The 16,869-nt window shown below is 40.2% G+C and overlaps 1 protein-coding gene across 1 annotated transcript; it reads right to left on the reverse strand.

Moving 5' to 3' along the window:
* Positions 1-9,514: 9,514 nt before the first annotated feature.
* LOC133926077 (NAC domain-containing protein 7-like) lies at positions 9,515-12,001 on the reverse strand. The gene is made up of 3 exons (XM_062371825.1): positions 11,803-12,001; positions 11,373-11,656; positions 9,515-10,346 (listed from the first exon to the last, which is right to left on the reverse strand). The coding sequence occupies exons 1-3, from the start codon at positions 11,978-11,980 to the stop codon at positions 9,789-9,791; spliced, it is 1,020 nt and encodes a 339-aa protein (XP_062227809.1). The 5' UTR covers positions 11,981-12,001; the 3' UTR covers positions 9,515-9,788.
* Between the last annotated feature and the right edge of the window lie 4,868 nt (positions 12,002-16,869).

Genomic DNA, 16,869 nt, shown 5'->3' on the forward strand with positions numbered 1-16,869 from the left:
GCTCTCTGGGGAGCTCGGAGTATCTGGACTAACCCAGATAGTCCGGCTGGCACAACGAGCATCCCATTGATTTATATTCAAAAATAGTTATGATTTAGAGTGTGTTTTGAGTTCAGAACTCTTGTACTAGTCCTTATGCATGTTTGGGTGGAAGGGATTTAACATGCACTTTTGAATCAATCGTAAGAATCGCCGTGAGTTTTGGGGCTGCCAGAATCTGGAGTGTCCGGATCCACCCGGAGACTACGGGTTATTCAAGTTAGAACCTCCCGAGAGGCCCCCGCGGAGTATAACCCGGACAATCCGGCTGACCTGGAGTATCCAGCCCAGCCCAGATAGTCCGAACCAATTGAGTTAGAAAAATACTGAGAACCCAAGTTGACCCGGAAGGTTCGGCCCCACCTAGAGGGTCCAAACCCGGATACTCCGGCCTGACCTGGACTATCCGGGCAGCTGTATTTTCCAACGTTGTTTAGTTCACAAATCTTCTTTGTTCCTTTGTATGTCTTGTGCCTTTAACTTGTGTTTAGGATGCATCGTGTACTATTATACATTATGTAGCACATATCATCACATCTCTTTTATACTCATCATTACACGCATTCTTATTTAGTGAACGAAGGACCGGAGGGTGACAAGGCCACAATCGAGGGCGATCTAGAGGTTGCTTCTGTTGTTGGTGAAGCTAATCAACAAGGCAAGCATCTAAGCATTTTTCATCCCATTACTTTGGATCATCTATCGCGTCAATTGATAAATTATGCTTTATGTATGTTGCATGTGAATGAGTCAAGTGTCGGGTCGATATGGGTAGATCCTATCTGTTGCATTGCCCTTCCTTGACACTGATTATCACTTGATCCTTGGTAACCTGGGTGGTTCATGTCAAGTAATGATATAACTTAAAAGGAACGTGTCATGCTTAGCATGGCATAGGTCCTCGGTAGAAGTTCGTTCGGCTATCGTTCGTGAGCTTAGGGCTTACGTTATATTACAAAGATAATGATGATGGAGGATGGTGTAAGTTAGTGAGGATGAGCCGAGATTTGGGTGGGCAATAGGGATGGCTTGAGAAGGGAGTCTTGGATTCTATAGGCTCGTTTGAATTGATTAAGCACTGTCCGTTGTTGCAGTTGGCTTTAGCACTTGTCTGTACTTACCACTTACCCGAATATGGGACAAATGAGCCGAATACCTTATGTAGCTATGATCTTTTAGCGTGCTAGTCTTGGATGTTGTTGGCATAATAGGCTTGTAAGGGGTATCTAGTTTGCTCTGAGAGTAGTTCTAGATGACCCCCGTATGCCGAGACGTATGTTCATATGGTTGGGGTTTATTTGAGAAAGGTTGACATGAGTGCCCCTTTGTATGGACCTGTGTGGTCACGCAAGCCGTATGGTCCTCAAGTCGTGTGGGTAATGGAGTGCCCATGTAGGGTGTAAAACAATTCAAAATACCACGCTCTCGGTTATGAGCACGCTCTTATCCATTTGCATCAATTGTAGAGTGTCGGTTGTGGTTGTGATGGTATGTTTGGAAATGTATGATGATGTTGTTGAAGTTTTGATACGGTTCAGGTTATAATTATGGTATGGTAATGATCTCAGGATAGAAGGTTGTTTATGGTTAGGTGTAGATGCTTACACTTGAGTCAAAATTGCTACATTTGCTTAAGAACTTACTTGACCTTGAGGTCAATTTCTTGCTAATTATCCAAATTGCATTCTCCTTAGAGTCGGGGTATTTATAAGTGCCCACTATGGATTAAGCCTTACGGGTACCTTCGAGGTCACATGCTTTGTTTGCTTTTTAGGTGAGGAAGCATTCGTTTTTGGCTACTTTACGCCCGCCGACGTTGGCGATGGGCAGGAGTAGTGCCTACCACTCGTGTGTGGATATTTTGGGGGTGGTGCCTTAGGGCAAACGATGCTACCTACCTTTTGTAGTCATGTACTTTCTGCTATATAGATACTCTATCAGTGTTTGGATCATATATTTTGTTGTAAAATTTAATTTGCTTAAAGACTTGTAACTTATTTTTAATTACTCGCTCTTTATTATATCTTGTGATGATGTGTTTGTTGTAAAGACGTGTGTTCCGATCCTGGAAGGAAAAATACATGTTGGGACTACCGCGGTAATATTCCGGTTAGTCATGAGAGTTGTGATTACATAAATGATCAACTTAATGATTAATTAGAATATTATCTGGATGATTCCTCACATGACATCACTCGGAACGTTTATGCAAACATCATGCAAACGCTTGCAGCACAGGGAATAGATATTTTGATCCCAGAGGAAGCTAGCCCCAAAAATGCACGAAATTGTACTGTGCCTCCAAGAAGGTCGATCAACCAGTAGCCGCCATGACTGAGCCAGATACAATTGACCTGCTAGAAGGACCTACGCCCTGCAGCCTTGTAATCAAGCCTGGTGGGAATTACTTTGAGGTTGCAAGGGGCCAGGTGCTTTCAGACATCCATATCTTACATATGGTATCGATACGTGCTGGCTATGCTGTGGAAGAGGGGTGACATAGGGGTCTATAGTGCAGTCAAGTCTGGACGAGCTTCAAGTGCATCGCCGTTGCATCCCTCACTTCCAAAGAAGACAGCTTCACTGCCTTCTCCTCTGCATCCGGCGGACATACTTCCAGCTCCAATTCTGTCTCCCCCAAAGAGCCCAAAGAAGAAGGAAAAGGGAGCTGGGAAGAAAGGCTCTAAGAAGCACATGTCGAAGATGTCAAAGTTTATTGTACCGATGAAGAAGTTCATGGACATTGGAGCAATGTGGACTAGTGCCAACAGGAAATTCCAATACGGGAAGCCCTTGATGATGGTAGATGACCTAACAAGGGTGGGACAAGCATGTGTCGACATGTATAATTACTATGTATAGACTTCTAGAAACACCAAGGCTCAATCCATAGTCGTACAGTACAAATGACGACACTTTTTAACTAAAGACAGCTACTTCCTTATGGGTTTCAATGACTTATATGCCATCTTCAACCTTGATACCATGAACGTATCGTTATTACGAATCTTCACATTGTAAGTCACTTTAAACTGGACATTCATTAATTAATACTACTAACTTTTCAATCTAACTATATTCTTATCTGTAGACACTTTATCAAAGAAACAAAAAAGAACAAGGAGCCCATCGGATTTCTTGACCCTGTTGCCATTACAATCTCAGTCACCCAACTACATAGCGACTACGCTGTGGAATATGTGGCCAAGACATTGCAATAATATTTCAAAATGGACTATCTGTTAGGCGCCCACAACACCGGTGGCTATTGAGTCTTACTGGTCATTTGCCTCAAGTGGAACTTGGTGTAGTACCTCGACTCATCAAGACCAATAAGACCAAAAGGCAAACCTAGAGAGCGTGATTACAGTGCTGTAAAAGGACTCCTCGACGTGTAAGTTCTGCTTGGCTTTGTTTACATATTTAACTTCTCTAACATTCAAATGTTCCCTAATTGATCCCTCTTTATGTAGGACTTTTGACAAGTATATTCGAGCTGATCCTGACTACAACATGAAAGACGGTCACAGGCTGACACACAAGACCGAGTTCACAGTAAATGCTACCAAACATATTACCAAATGCTATATGTTGCTGTTTTTTCCTTTTGATCTAACAGTAAAATTTTCTTTTTAGCAGTACCACCAATAACCACGGAGCAACGCCTGCGAATTCTATGTTGCGTGGAACATGCTCTTCATGATCTGAGCAAAGGATATGAAATCCCCCGATATAAGTTCAATATAAGATTATTTGTAACTAATTTCAGTAATTAGTTAATTCCATGATAATATGACATTGGTTAAGCGTCAAATTATGCAGGATTTTGTAGCTTGTTTTTTCGATGACGGTGCACTCCCGGAAATTCGACAACGGATCGTCGAGTTCATGATGTCTGAAGTTATCAACTTACAGTGCGAGTTACACTATAGAAACCCTATGTTGTGAGGTCTCATGTAATATGAATTGATTGGAACTTTATAACCATTGTAATTCTGTGATGAATTGATTGCGACTTTATAACATTTGTGATCCTGTGATGAAGTGAGTTCTTATATAAGTGTGTTTGTCGATATGGATTTAGATACATTACTGTTGTTTGTAGGGTGAAGACAGTTGCCAAAATTTGGCTATACTCCAGGATGTAGCTAGGAAACAAGACAATCCTGCAGGGTAACCTACACATAAGTGATGAGCAACCACTTTACCCGTCACGTGTGTCTTAATATAAGTGATGGGTAACATATTAAACTATCACTTATGTCTTAACATAAGTGTTTACCCGTCACTTATATCTTTCTCCCCAGCATATGGGAGACGCACGTCAGTGACGGGTCACGGTTACGACCCGTCACCTATGATCTCATTAGTGATGAGTCCTTATTTGTCATTTATAACTAATCATCAGTGACACGTTCGTCACCCATAACGGTTATTACCTATCATCTATGACTTTTTTTTCCCGTAATGATAAAGACAAAGGATAAGATAAGGATGCGTCCTTAACTCATTGTACAAATACTAATTTTAACTGCACCTGTTTAATTAATTCTGCGCTCCTCCTGTGTATAATGTGGTAACCTTTATTTTTATTTTGTCTAATATTGTTTCACTTTTTACTGCTCGGCTGTGCTAAAAAGAGACTATCTGGTCAGGTCATTGTTCGTATTGCTGCTGGACTGGTTCGAAATCATTTTCTGATGGTGTTTCTTGAACTGCGTATGGCCATGGACAAGAAGATAGTCCTTTAAGTAAAGGTAATTAACTTGTTTGCCTACTTCCCAGCAAGATTTATGTCTTAATACTCTCGTTGATCGTACTGTGTCGATGTTTATGACCTGAAAAATATTCCACGTACTGCATAAGAGCCTGCATCTGAACTCTACTGTTGTGCAAACACACAAAGAACTAAACGTAAACTATTTCCTGAAATAGTCTGCTAAGTCTACTTCTTATTTTATTGGTTTTCTCCAGGCTCTTATCTTTCTTTTTTTCTTTCTGAAACTGGAAATGGCACAGCATGTTAGCTCTGGTGACGGCAACGTAACTAACAGGCTTAACAACTAGGTAAACACAGCTCCTCGGGAGTGTCAATAAAGTAGCAGAAACAAACCTCCGAGATGTACTTAGGACAAACACCATGTGTGCTGACGCTTAAAAGCAACTCAACGTAGCCTTTTTGCTTCGGTCCTTTATGCCTTTTGCTGCGCGTTTGGTCCCTGGTGGAGTAAGCAGCAATCACTGATGGAAGAAGCACTGTCCCCTTGTTGGTTGAGCTCCACACCACACCATATGCATGCTTGCTTCTGCCTGCCTTCAGATCGAACTAGCCCCATTATTATTGTTTCACCGTCGTTACTTGCAGCTAGCTAGGAAAAAGCAATGGTCTTCAGTTCATGTGTGGCTGGGTCTATGCCCAACTCAACTCATGAATGTATTGCTTAGTCGTGAGTGCTGTATACAGGTGCAGTTTAGTGATCATGCCATATCAATTCCAGGCAGGAGACACGCCGCAATAATTGTTGCATATGCAGCCATTGCAGTCGGCGGTAGGATTGTTGTTCCCGATCCCAGCGGCAGCACGCAAGTTAGGATTGCGTTCTGGACATATCTCCACGAATTTTCCTTGCCCCAGTACTGTATTTCAGCCATAACTGCTAACTGTAATTTTAAATAAAAAAAAAGTTTATTGCAATTTGTATCACTTTAAACGTATTTGCATTTCACGGTCCACTATGAAAATACTAACTATTTTTTTATCACATGAGATGGCACTTACGAGTTTTCTTATTTCTTCCGATTACATATTTGTTCGCTAAAAATTACAATGCTATATATTCCTGTTGGTACATGATAACTGGGCATCTACAGTTGCAATCTGTTTTTTCTTAAGCTTAGTCAAAGGTGGGGGTGGGGGCGTATGCTCGTAACTTCAATCATAACACTAGGTTAGGAGTTACGAGTTAAAACACTACACTTGGTTTCCCAAAAAAAGAGGAGTTCAAACACTAGCAGCAAGCAGCGTTTGGAAAGGATTGCTACTTTGCTAGGGCATCTGGCTTAACATATACTATACTAGATCGCATCATCAGGTAAAGAATAGATTCAATTGAACTTTTACTCCCCTGTTTTGAAGCATACTACTGATTTTCCTCCTTGTGGACTATTATTGAGCTAAATTTTGTTGCATGGTTCCTTGAATCAAACTTTTGATATATTTCACTTTGATCGTCCTGCATATAGTGAAGTTAATATGTCATTTTCTATATAGGGGCGAAGCTGTTTTCTTCCTGCACATACTGACCAATGCAATACCATGGACTGGACTAAAAAAATCTTGATCTGAATTGAGTGGACTGTGTCTTGTTCTTTTGCAATCTAATGATTCGGTTAATTGCTGAGATAGGCAGAATAAGATATTTTTCAAGAAAAAAACTGGCGGAATAAAATAAGATTCATTTGGTTATATTTGGCGGCTGATGCGTCTTGGTCCATGATTACATGCATGACACGTATTCCTCCAGAGCGGAATGAACACAATAATGAGGTACAAGGAACCTTTTCCCTTCGTTGCAGATCTTTCTTTTTAGTTTCTTATGCATGCCCAGAGCATTCTTACGAAGCGCATCTATATGTGTAACGTAGCATCCATTGTATTCCTTTTTTTATATGTTTTACTTGAGAATAATTAAGATTGGCATGCATATGAATCATTATTGTATATACGATGTGAAAATTCCAGATGCGTAAGGAGGATTGTATATTAACTAGAGAGAGATTTAGAAGGGCTGCGGACATGATGGGGTCTCACATGAGGGCTTTCACGCAGGCATCATGTTATCTTCCTCTACAAACAAACATCACCCTCCGTCCCTCTCTATCTACTTAATTATACCCTCTTTCTTCCCCCTCTCATCTCATTATCTCATATATGCATGTTCTTGCCTACCTGGTTCCCAACATCCCTGCCATTTCCACACCTTCTTTTTACCTCATACACGCGGAAATAATTATATCATATTGTGTTATTTGCCTCTTTTTTCCTCAGAAACTGCAGCCACTGACATGCAGGTCCGTCGTATGTATATATCCCATCATACATTGCATGTAGTATATACACAACACAACCGATCGAGTAGTAGTTGAGAGCTAGCTAGCTAGGTGTGAAGCATGCAATGCAAGCTTTACTGGAGTGTCATGCTTGCTTGAGGGCTAGCTAGCAGTGTGGACTGCATGGCCGGCCGGCTTGCGGTGAAGTGTGGGGCTCTTGCACTATATAAGCCGGAAACTGATCGAGTTGGTGGGAGGCATGCATACTTTCATTGTCTTTGCTCCTCTTATATATGCATGCTTGCTATCTTTGATCACTTAATAAAGCAACGGTCGTCGGCAAGCATTGCCTGCTTGCCATTCAGTTCTTTGGTACCATACCACTCCTGAAGGTGTCGCTGTCCGGCCATCTCTAGCTTTCTCTCTCTGTAATCTTGCATGTCATCTGGCTGCTTCTTGCTTCACATCATCCTTGGGCCATAATCATCAACGGGCTCTCTGTCTGTGGTAGGTGAGTTCCATTACTGTTATCTCCCTTTCTTTCACGTCGTCATTAGTTATATGGCCTTAATATTTGTGGACTTGTATTTGCCATTTCTTTTACCTGCTGTTCTCTAGGCAGGCATTTCTTTGCTGGTCAACTCAATACACAACCAGTTTAATTATATCACCACTCTACATATCCCTTTGAAAAGAAATGGTATATATGCCTTTTGCTTTTAAATTCGTTTCTTACTGTTGTACACAAATGTTTAATTTGGAGAGAAAAGCTGCTTCTTTTCCCTCAAAGGACGACTAGTTAGACAGATGATTGCTCCAAATGTTCACCACATTAACGATCTGAAGCAAATATGCGATCATGCATGCATGATCTTCTCGTAGCTCCTAATTAAGTACGTAGTTCTTGTAGTGATGCATTATATATGAAACCGGGTTTTAGTTAGTTTTCTTTCTTTGGCCTGTTCGACCTGTTGTTCGTGATCTTGGGAAGTTCTTCCATTCCATGCATGCATGTCCCATTTGATCTTCTCCATATCTTTTCTAATGCATGGTTAGATACTTGCAATTGAGTTCTGCCTTCTCAAGATCTTGTCCTTTAATTCCATCATTTAGTCAGAAGTACTGTAATGGAGGCCTACACGCCCTCACTGATTCCTGCTTGAGAGTTATTCCAGTCGCCTTATTTGTGTGAGAGAGCGAGTTTGGTCTATATATGATAGGATTTACTGTTGATGTAGTCCTTAATTTCCCTTGGTGTTCATTGTAATAGAACATATATAGCCTCCGTACGTACCTACTGTCATCTAAGAAGCTCCATTTATGGAACGAAACAATATAATGCTACTAATATCCTGCCTGAAATTCATTATCCATTTAGTTATAGGTGATATGCTTGAAGCCCTAGACGACACGCGTACGTTATGCAAGAAAGCTAGTTGGCTCGTATTGAATTGAATCTAATGAAACGGCAAGCATGCATGCATACATATTGTCCTATTTCAATACTGTTTTCGTCTATACCTATGGCTTCTTCTTCTTCTTTTAAAAAAGAAGAAAGAATTAGGCACATGCATTCTTTTTTTTAGAATACTAGCTAGGCCTACGTATTCTCACAAAAAAAAAGAAAAGAAAAAAAGAATTGGCAGTAATTTGCTGATCCCTACTAGGGACTATATGTTAGGGACAAACGAAAGCATATTCATATGCCTGCATACAGAGAAGAATGATGGCTCATCCTTCGGACCACATAGGGAGAATGATTAGTCATCCTTCAAACTCTGGCTCTGATTTAATTAAGTCCATTAACTTACACATACGCCTCCGTTATTAATTTTGATATATTTTTCTCCTTTTTTTTCTAGGTAGTACATATAATCCAATTAGTATGCAGGCCCGTCTCTGGTACAACTGCTGCTACTACTCGTTGCGGTAACTTTTACTTTTATTCAGAAAAGGCTAAAAATATTAGAAATACACAAAATAGTGGTACAGGGTATTAACATCTTCTTCGCATACGTACAAGGTTAGGTGTACTGAAAAATGCTGGGCAGTGATGCTTGAGGATTATAGCTGGCCAAAAAAAGAAAAACTCTGATCATGGTTTATCGTAGCAAACTAAACATTTTTTAGTGCAAATGACATTATATTCAACACTAGTGTGAATCAGATGATTCAGTGATATATCTTTTTTTTGTTTTGTTTTAGAACTCATGCTTACATTTTGCATCATAGTCTCTCGTTATGTAAGCGCAGGAATTTAGGAATTCCATATCATCTAATTTGTCGTAATAGTATTCCAATCAAGAAAAATGTGGTGCCAAAAGTACAATGAAGAATCACACGAAAGTACAAATATCCAAGCAGTATGGTTATCAAGTTAATTCGTCGATAGACCGACAGTTTACTATCACATAACTGAAAGAGTGTCACGTATTACAAATCATGATTCATGAAGTTTCTAAGTTCTCCATGACCTTATTTCATATAGAAACACACAGTGATCAACTATATTTAGTACAACATCCTGAAGCTTGTAAGCAGGACCATAATACACATCACAAATAATCTTATTTACACGGCATTATATGTAGATCAAATTATTTAGCTGTCCATGCAATTGATATGATATGATAATCATCACTATATAGCTCTTAAGATAATATTTATATATGATGCAGTCTGTTTGATTAATTGCATCATCACTTCCATGGATCAACTTGGCTGCTGGATGTTGACGTCGACGCATAATCAACGGCCACCTCTTGCTTCTCATTGACCTGAAGAATGTCTCCTTCATTAGCATAATCTACACCCTTTGTTGCATCGTCGTGACTAAGCTGAGATGCAACAAACTTGTCCAGAACTCTCCAATCAGTGACTTGGTCGACTGCATGCTCAATGAGCTCAACATGTTGGTGAGCAGCATGATGCACATTAGTTTGGTGGTCTGGCGAGACCAAAAGAGAATGGAAGGAAGGACTCTCCAGCTCGTGAGGAATGGTGGTGTTCAGAATGTGATGACTTGGCATTTGGAAATGTAGCTTCAGTTCCCTCTTGTAGGTGTTGTTCAGCACTTGGAGGTGTTGTTCTTGCAGTGCCATGCCGTGGTGTGGGAGCATTCCGCTCATGGGAGAGTTCAGGTCATGCATGAAGGGTCCATCTTCATCGACATACCAACAAGGTGCATCATGGTCTGACTCTCTTCTTGTTGTTGGTAGTCGCTTTTTGAACACCCTGCATACTACCCATCCTTCTTCCTGAAATATGTCGTTGTTGTATATAAGTATATGATTAACAATAAAATAGAGACCATCTTAAGTATACAAAATAGAATTCCCTCTAGAAAATATACAAAGCAGAAAATTGATTAAATAGCAAATGACAGAGATAAAAAAATAAAACAAAACTATATATATATATATATATATATATATATAATATTCATGACCCATTCACATCATCCTAATAGTGGTATGTAGATAAGCAATTCCATGTGAACCACCTCTTAGCGCCGTGTTGGAGGTGTGAGCGTACGATTCCACCTATCAAGATTCAAATCCTAATGTCCACGATACACACAGAGTGATTTTAGTTGTTTTATTTGTAGGTATGCGATAGGTGTGTCGTGGAATGTGTGAATGTTCGTCATCCATGTACTCGCTAAAAAAAGAAAGTGATTTCATATGTTCGACATGTTATAGAAATGCATGGGAAGCATAAACAAACCAAGGCAAAATATGGAACATGGACAGGCAACAAACATGCATTAGATGCAGATATCCTTCAAAATGACATACTACAAAATAGACCTGCTCAGTTGCTTGGCATATATGAATTGCATACTGCACATGTATATTTGTTTGTCATGAACTCATGATATACGTTCTTCATTATTGGTTCTAGCTCACAAGTCAATCTCACAAAACCTTGTTAATATGCATGCAGACAAAATAAAGCTGGTTTCATTATTGAATAAACGGTGATGGACACATACACTCAGCTGGTCTTTCAGCTGGCTAACTGGGTGAAATCGATCGATACACACGACGACCATGCATCCTGAATACGACAGTCGTGGATTGCTATTCTGAAATTGTCAAAGTCGAGAACATCTCGTACCGTTCTTTGAGATGATCAATATTGTCGAAACCTTGAAATTCGATTGTTTAATCTGAACAGTGACTATATATATATATATATTGGTGGTGGGTGAAATTAAGGTAGAGAAATTATATAATTGAATTGGAATAATGGATTAATATAATGGCGATCGATCTACTTGCCTGTGGAGGGCCATTCTCATTGGTCTCAAGGCGGTACTCATGCATGATCCAGTCAGACTTGTGGCCATTGGGAGCCCTGCCCTTGTAGTACACCAGCGTCTTCCTCATGCCAACCAGCTGCCGGTGCTTGTTGGCGTAGATCGGCTTGTCCCTGCCTGTGGCCTTCCAAAACCCGGCCGCGGTGGCCCGGTTCGTCCGAGTCCCGGTCGGGTATTTCTTGTCCTTGTGGCTGAAGAAGTACCAGTCGTTTTGCTCCTCATCCGGACCTCCTAATCTACACTTGTCTGCATGTATGTCATGCAGTATATGTAAAGAAAACAGTTAGTTTTTTTAGAATCTATATATCCGTGCACGCATGGTAACTATATATTATCGATGTCGCTAGCTAGTTTCAGTTTCTGATAGTGCATAGATCTATCGATGAACAAACCTTGGAGATCCCATGGCTCTATCTTGTAGAGATCGACAACTTTGATGACATTTAGATCTGTCCTCCTCGAGGCTACCTTGTTCCTGAGGTAGTAATCCACCAGCTCTTCATCAGTCGGGTGGAACCGGAAACCTGGAGGAACCAGCTGCCCCTGTGCTTGATGTGTAGAGCTGCTCATGATACCGTTCAATCGATCGATCAACCTGAAATTAGATTAAATGAATGAATTAATAATGCTTCCACGTATATATTATATTAGATCTCGAGCCATGTACATATATATCGAGATATATAGCAAGTGATCGATCAATCAATTAAACAGGCCTGGCAGGGTGCAATCAATCGATTCAATCATGTATGCAGGCATATGTGTATCATCATAATTTTACCCAGCTGCAGGGACGCATGCGATAATGGACGGATGAAAAGTAATACTCGAGGCAAGCACGATCATTTGCAGTAGTGACGCATGCACTAATTACCTCACTCCATGCATGCATGTGGTGCTGAGCAGCGCTGAGCGTCACCACTCATTGCTCTTCGTGGAATGTTCCCTGGCCTGCTGCTGCTGCTGCTAGTGAAAGGCAGCTTCTCTCATCATGCATGTCCTCGATCTCTAGTGCATGCAGGGCTGGCCTCTGTATGTACGTACGTATAATGTGTATTGTGTGTAGTAGTAATTTCACTCCCATCCCTTTATAGTTGCACTCACGCGTTTCCTATATATGATCATATGTCCTAGCTGGTGGTATATATAGTGTACGTAGTGAGTAGTGACCCTGCTGTTATACTCGATCGCCTAGGAGTATAACCAGTCACTAGCTGACTAGCTAGCCAGAGCATTACTCTGTAAATGCTGCATTATTCAAATCGCAATGTTCAACACTAAGTAATTAAGCAACATTTATCGTTCTAATTCATTTGCACCCATGTACTTTTTATAAGTGATTTTTCTGATATGTATATACTACTTTTTAAGATTTTTTTTTTCTAAACATCTATTAGAGGGGGAGGAGTAAAAAAGTCTTTCTATATTATGCTTAGATCAGAAGTGTTGCATTGTAACAGTGTACATTTCGACTTATACATACAAAAGAGCATGTGGCATATATGATAATCATTTTTTCAGGAGAGACTATCGTCCATATGTTTGCACCGTATGCATTAGCCTTACATGCAATTTGGCTACCACACTCATTACTAATCCCACAAGCGGGAGTGGGAAATGTTGAAAAAAAATCTAGGGAAAAAAATCAAAGGTTGACAAATTTATTGCAGCAAACAAAAACAATGTGCCGTAGCCATACCCAATTTTTTTCACAAAAAAGAAACAAAGGCATCAAATAAACATTTCATGTATCCAAGTTAACGAGGATAAATGGTTTTAATTATAAAAGTAGCATAGCAAAGACTATATATATACATTTGTACTTGTAAATTAATTCCACTACCTACCAAGCAAGCAGATCCAGTCCTGAGAAATTCTTTGTACAAGACAAAATAATTGCACCAGCACATATGTATGTTATAAACATATTTATGTATGTTCTTATGTAAGTGATTGGAAAATAATTAAGTATACAAAAATAAATTAAATATTACTGTCTCTGTAAATCTGAAGTTGAGTTTTTCGAAAAAGAATATATCTAAGTGGTAAAGGATGAACATCAAAGGATATAGAGATCTTAATGTATATGATTCTTGTGTATCAACTTGTAGATTTACAACAAGAGATGTGTACATCGTCGTTATATGGAATTGATCAGTCCAGAACTGCTGGCTAGCTTGCTTCTATGATCAACAACATCGAACTTAATCAGATTTGTGTATTAGTCAAACGGAACATCTCTTATACCATATCATACTAGACAGAGTTCTATCTAGGGTTCCACATAGACGATCAAGAAATCAGGGGGAGAGAGAGAGAGAGAGAGAGAGAGAGAGAGAGAGAGAGAGAGAGAGAGAGAGAGAGAGAGAGCACTATATGCCGTACCTTTACTTGATCTAAGTCAGAATCCGGCCAAATCTGTGAGATGCGATGAAACCTAGCTTGTTGAAATTCAGAGATCTAGTAGCTACCTAGCTGCAGCTACAGTAGATCCAGGAGACAGGAATGAACTTTTTCTCTTCTCCCTGTCTTGGTTGTTCTGTGTGTATTCTCTCTCTCCCTCTTTCTCTCTAGGTCATTATCTGGTTCAGATCCCAAGAAGAATGTCACAGGTGCACGTACAACAACAACAACAGAAATTTTAAGGATATCGATCAGAAAAAGTAACAGAGCAACAAGTAGAGGAATGAATCCAAACGTATATGAAAAACTTAAAGTTCAACTCTGCAAACAGTAGCATCAGATACCTACCTTCCTATAGCATGCGTTCATCTGCATGAGACATGCAGAATGCTGCGGATTACTTCTTCCTCTTCCCCTTACTCCTCCGGATCGCAAGAGCAGAGAGGAGGGGAGAGAGGAGAGAGAGAGAGGGCTGCCGTGTACAGAACGGGAACGGGAACGGGGTTGATGATCGATCAAGTGCAGAACAGGATTGATTGAAAGAGGAAAAAGAAACCAAGTGGAGTTAAATTAAGAAACGGAGCACAATCTATGGCCACCGTGAATATCAAAGGAGAAAAACAAAAGGAAATCCAAACAAGAATATCTGAGAGACAAGAGATAGAGATGAGGAAGAGGAACAGAAAGGTGCAGCCGCAGCTAGGGTGAGAGAGAGAGAGAGAGAGAAGCATGCAGGATGGAGAGGTGGAGACCGGGGAGAGGAGACGTAGAAGAACAGCGACCTTTGTCTACTCTCCGATGTGGGAGCCGCACACGCAAAAGGGGCCCCGACCGGCACCAAACAAATCCCCCATCCATTGCCTCGCGCCATCATTCCTTCCCTTTCTTCCTTCCTTCTTTTTCTCTGAAAGAATATCTGTCTTACTTCTGATATCACTTCCTCCCAAAGGCTAATCGGGTAACTAATTAAAGATGCAGCAACACATACATATATTGACTAGGTTTAGTTAGTATTTTGTTCTTGAATTATTAGAGAGTAAATTGGAAATTTGCGGTTGTCGGCAGAGGGAAAGACGGGTCAGTTTCTGGACGTTTTTTAATTTTGTAATCTCCTTTTTATTCCTACTAATATTACGAGCGGCAAGCCTTTTTGCCGTCCTTTTCGAAAAAAAAGAAATTTGCATGACGACTGTCAGCATAATCCATTTTGCCTTCAGATACAGTCCTCTCTTAAAATTGATCAACAATGGTATAGCTAGCCCCATCGACAGGTTATGCCTTTGTTGGATGAACCGGTTGAAGCATGAAACTCAATATGTTACAAGAGTCAAAAGTTTTGAGTTCAGACGCGGCTAACAATATTCATTAAAAAAAAATAGCTGCGTATAAATTTCTAGTCCAAGCTATAGGCTGTAGCCCACACTTTTCCTCAACAACTTTTCAAAGTATACAAGTATATAATAATTAAGCTTATATTAGTTCATCACTTTTTTGCTCTGCAGTTTGAAGGGTACTACTAGCTAGTAAGAAAAGAATTTGGAGGGATGTATCTGGTAGGATACTTGGGTTAACGTGACCGTGTTTCCTATCTAGTGTAAAGGTGCTAATTAAACTATCTCGGTACAGATGTAAGAAACAAAAGGCTCGTCCTTGCAAGATAATGACATGCCATATGATGGGTAACCTGAACGCCGAAAGAGATGGTTAATTCTACTAGGAGTTAGTATTCCACTTCAACTTTTGATCTTAATTTGCTTCTGAAGATATGATCTCTCTTAATTTGATTTGAGTATATATGCAATGAGAGCAAGGTAGTTATAAATCTTGATATGCAATCTATCTGCGTATGTTTCCGATTCATTTCTCTTCAGTTTTTTATGTAAGACGACTTAAGCCTGGGAACGAAAATTTCCGGAATGGGATATGCACACACCGGTTATCTGGACCGTCGGTATATTCGGTGGAGCAGTATTGCGGTTTTATCATCCACATTTTCGGTTTTTTAATGATGTGTAAGTGTTTCAGTTTTTTATGTGTTTGTTCCGGTGTGATGCCCACACTTTCCTGTTTTTAATGTTCTGTTTTTTATACGTTTGTTCTAGTGAGATGGCATACTTTTCAGTTTTACACTTTTTGATTTTTTTTAATGTTCCAGTGTGATGGTCACACTTTCTGATTTTTTTATGATGGATAAATGTTTCGGTGGGATGATCTTTTTACGGTTTTTGCGAATATTAAAGCACACAAATGATATAGATAACCGATATGTGCACACCTCGTTATGGACTTCCATTTTCCCTTAAGCCTGAGAGAGGAGTTGATTTACATCGTTCAAGGTTGCTATCTAGAAGATTGGACGGGCAATAATCTGTGCGATCATGATATATAGGTGTTGGGTCTGACGTCTTTCGTTCCTTGGTCGTCTTGAGCGCGTAAGTACAAGTAGGGAACGAGCTGAGGGTGTATAGTATCAATTTATGTGATAGATTTTTCGATAAGGAAACTTTATTATCTTTTATCGTTATAACAAGAAGATATAACTGTATAAAAGTTCATTCTTGATCTTTGCACCACTAGGGCCGGCCCTGGGGTGCGAGCGGGGCAGCTGCCCCAGGCCCCCAAAACCCAAGGGTCATCATATGTATATGTATACTACTGTGTATGTGTTCTGTTCGGTCCAAAAGCAAACTGAAAAAATTAGGGCTGAGCGAGTGGATGTCTTGTGGCAGGTGGCGTCCGGACTCCGGCGTGACTCTTCGACTGCTCTAGAGCCATTGTGCTATATAAATATTTTAAAATTTATATTTAATGGGGGGCCCATTTTTAATCTCGCCCTAGACCACCGAAATATCATGGCCGGTCCTGTGCACCACCATAATGCACACAGTCTAAAAGATAAGTACGAATATCACAAACAAAATAAAAAAAAACAAGACTCATTTAATGGGGGCAACTCGAAGCTAGCAGTATTATTGTGGTGAGCTCATGATCCGAAGCCTAGAATCCTATCCACATCTGGCGAAAAGCGTTATGATCGCCTGCTCTAAGTCGCATAC

The sequence above is a fragment of the Phragmites australis genome, chromosome 8 (genome assembly GCF_958298935.1).
Source record: "Phragmites australis chromosome 8, lpPhrAust1.1, whole genome shotgun sequence".
NCBI classification, from domain to species: Eukaryota; Viridiplantae; Streptophyta; class Magnoliopsida; order Poales; family Poaceae; genus Phragmites; species Phragmites australis.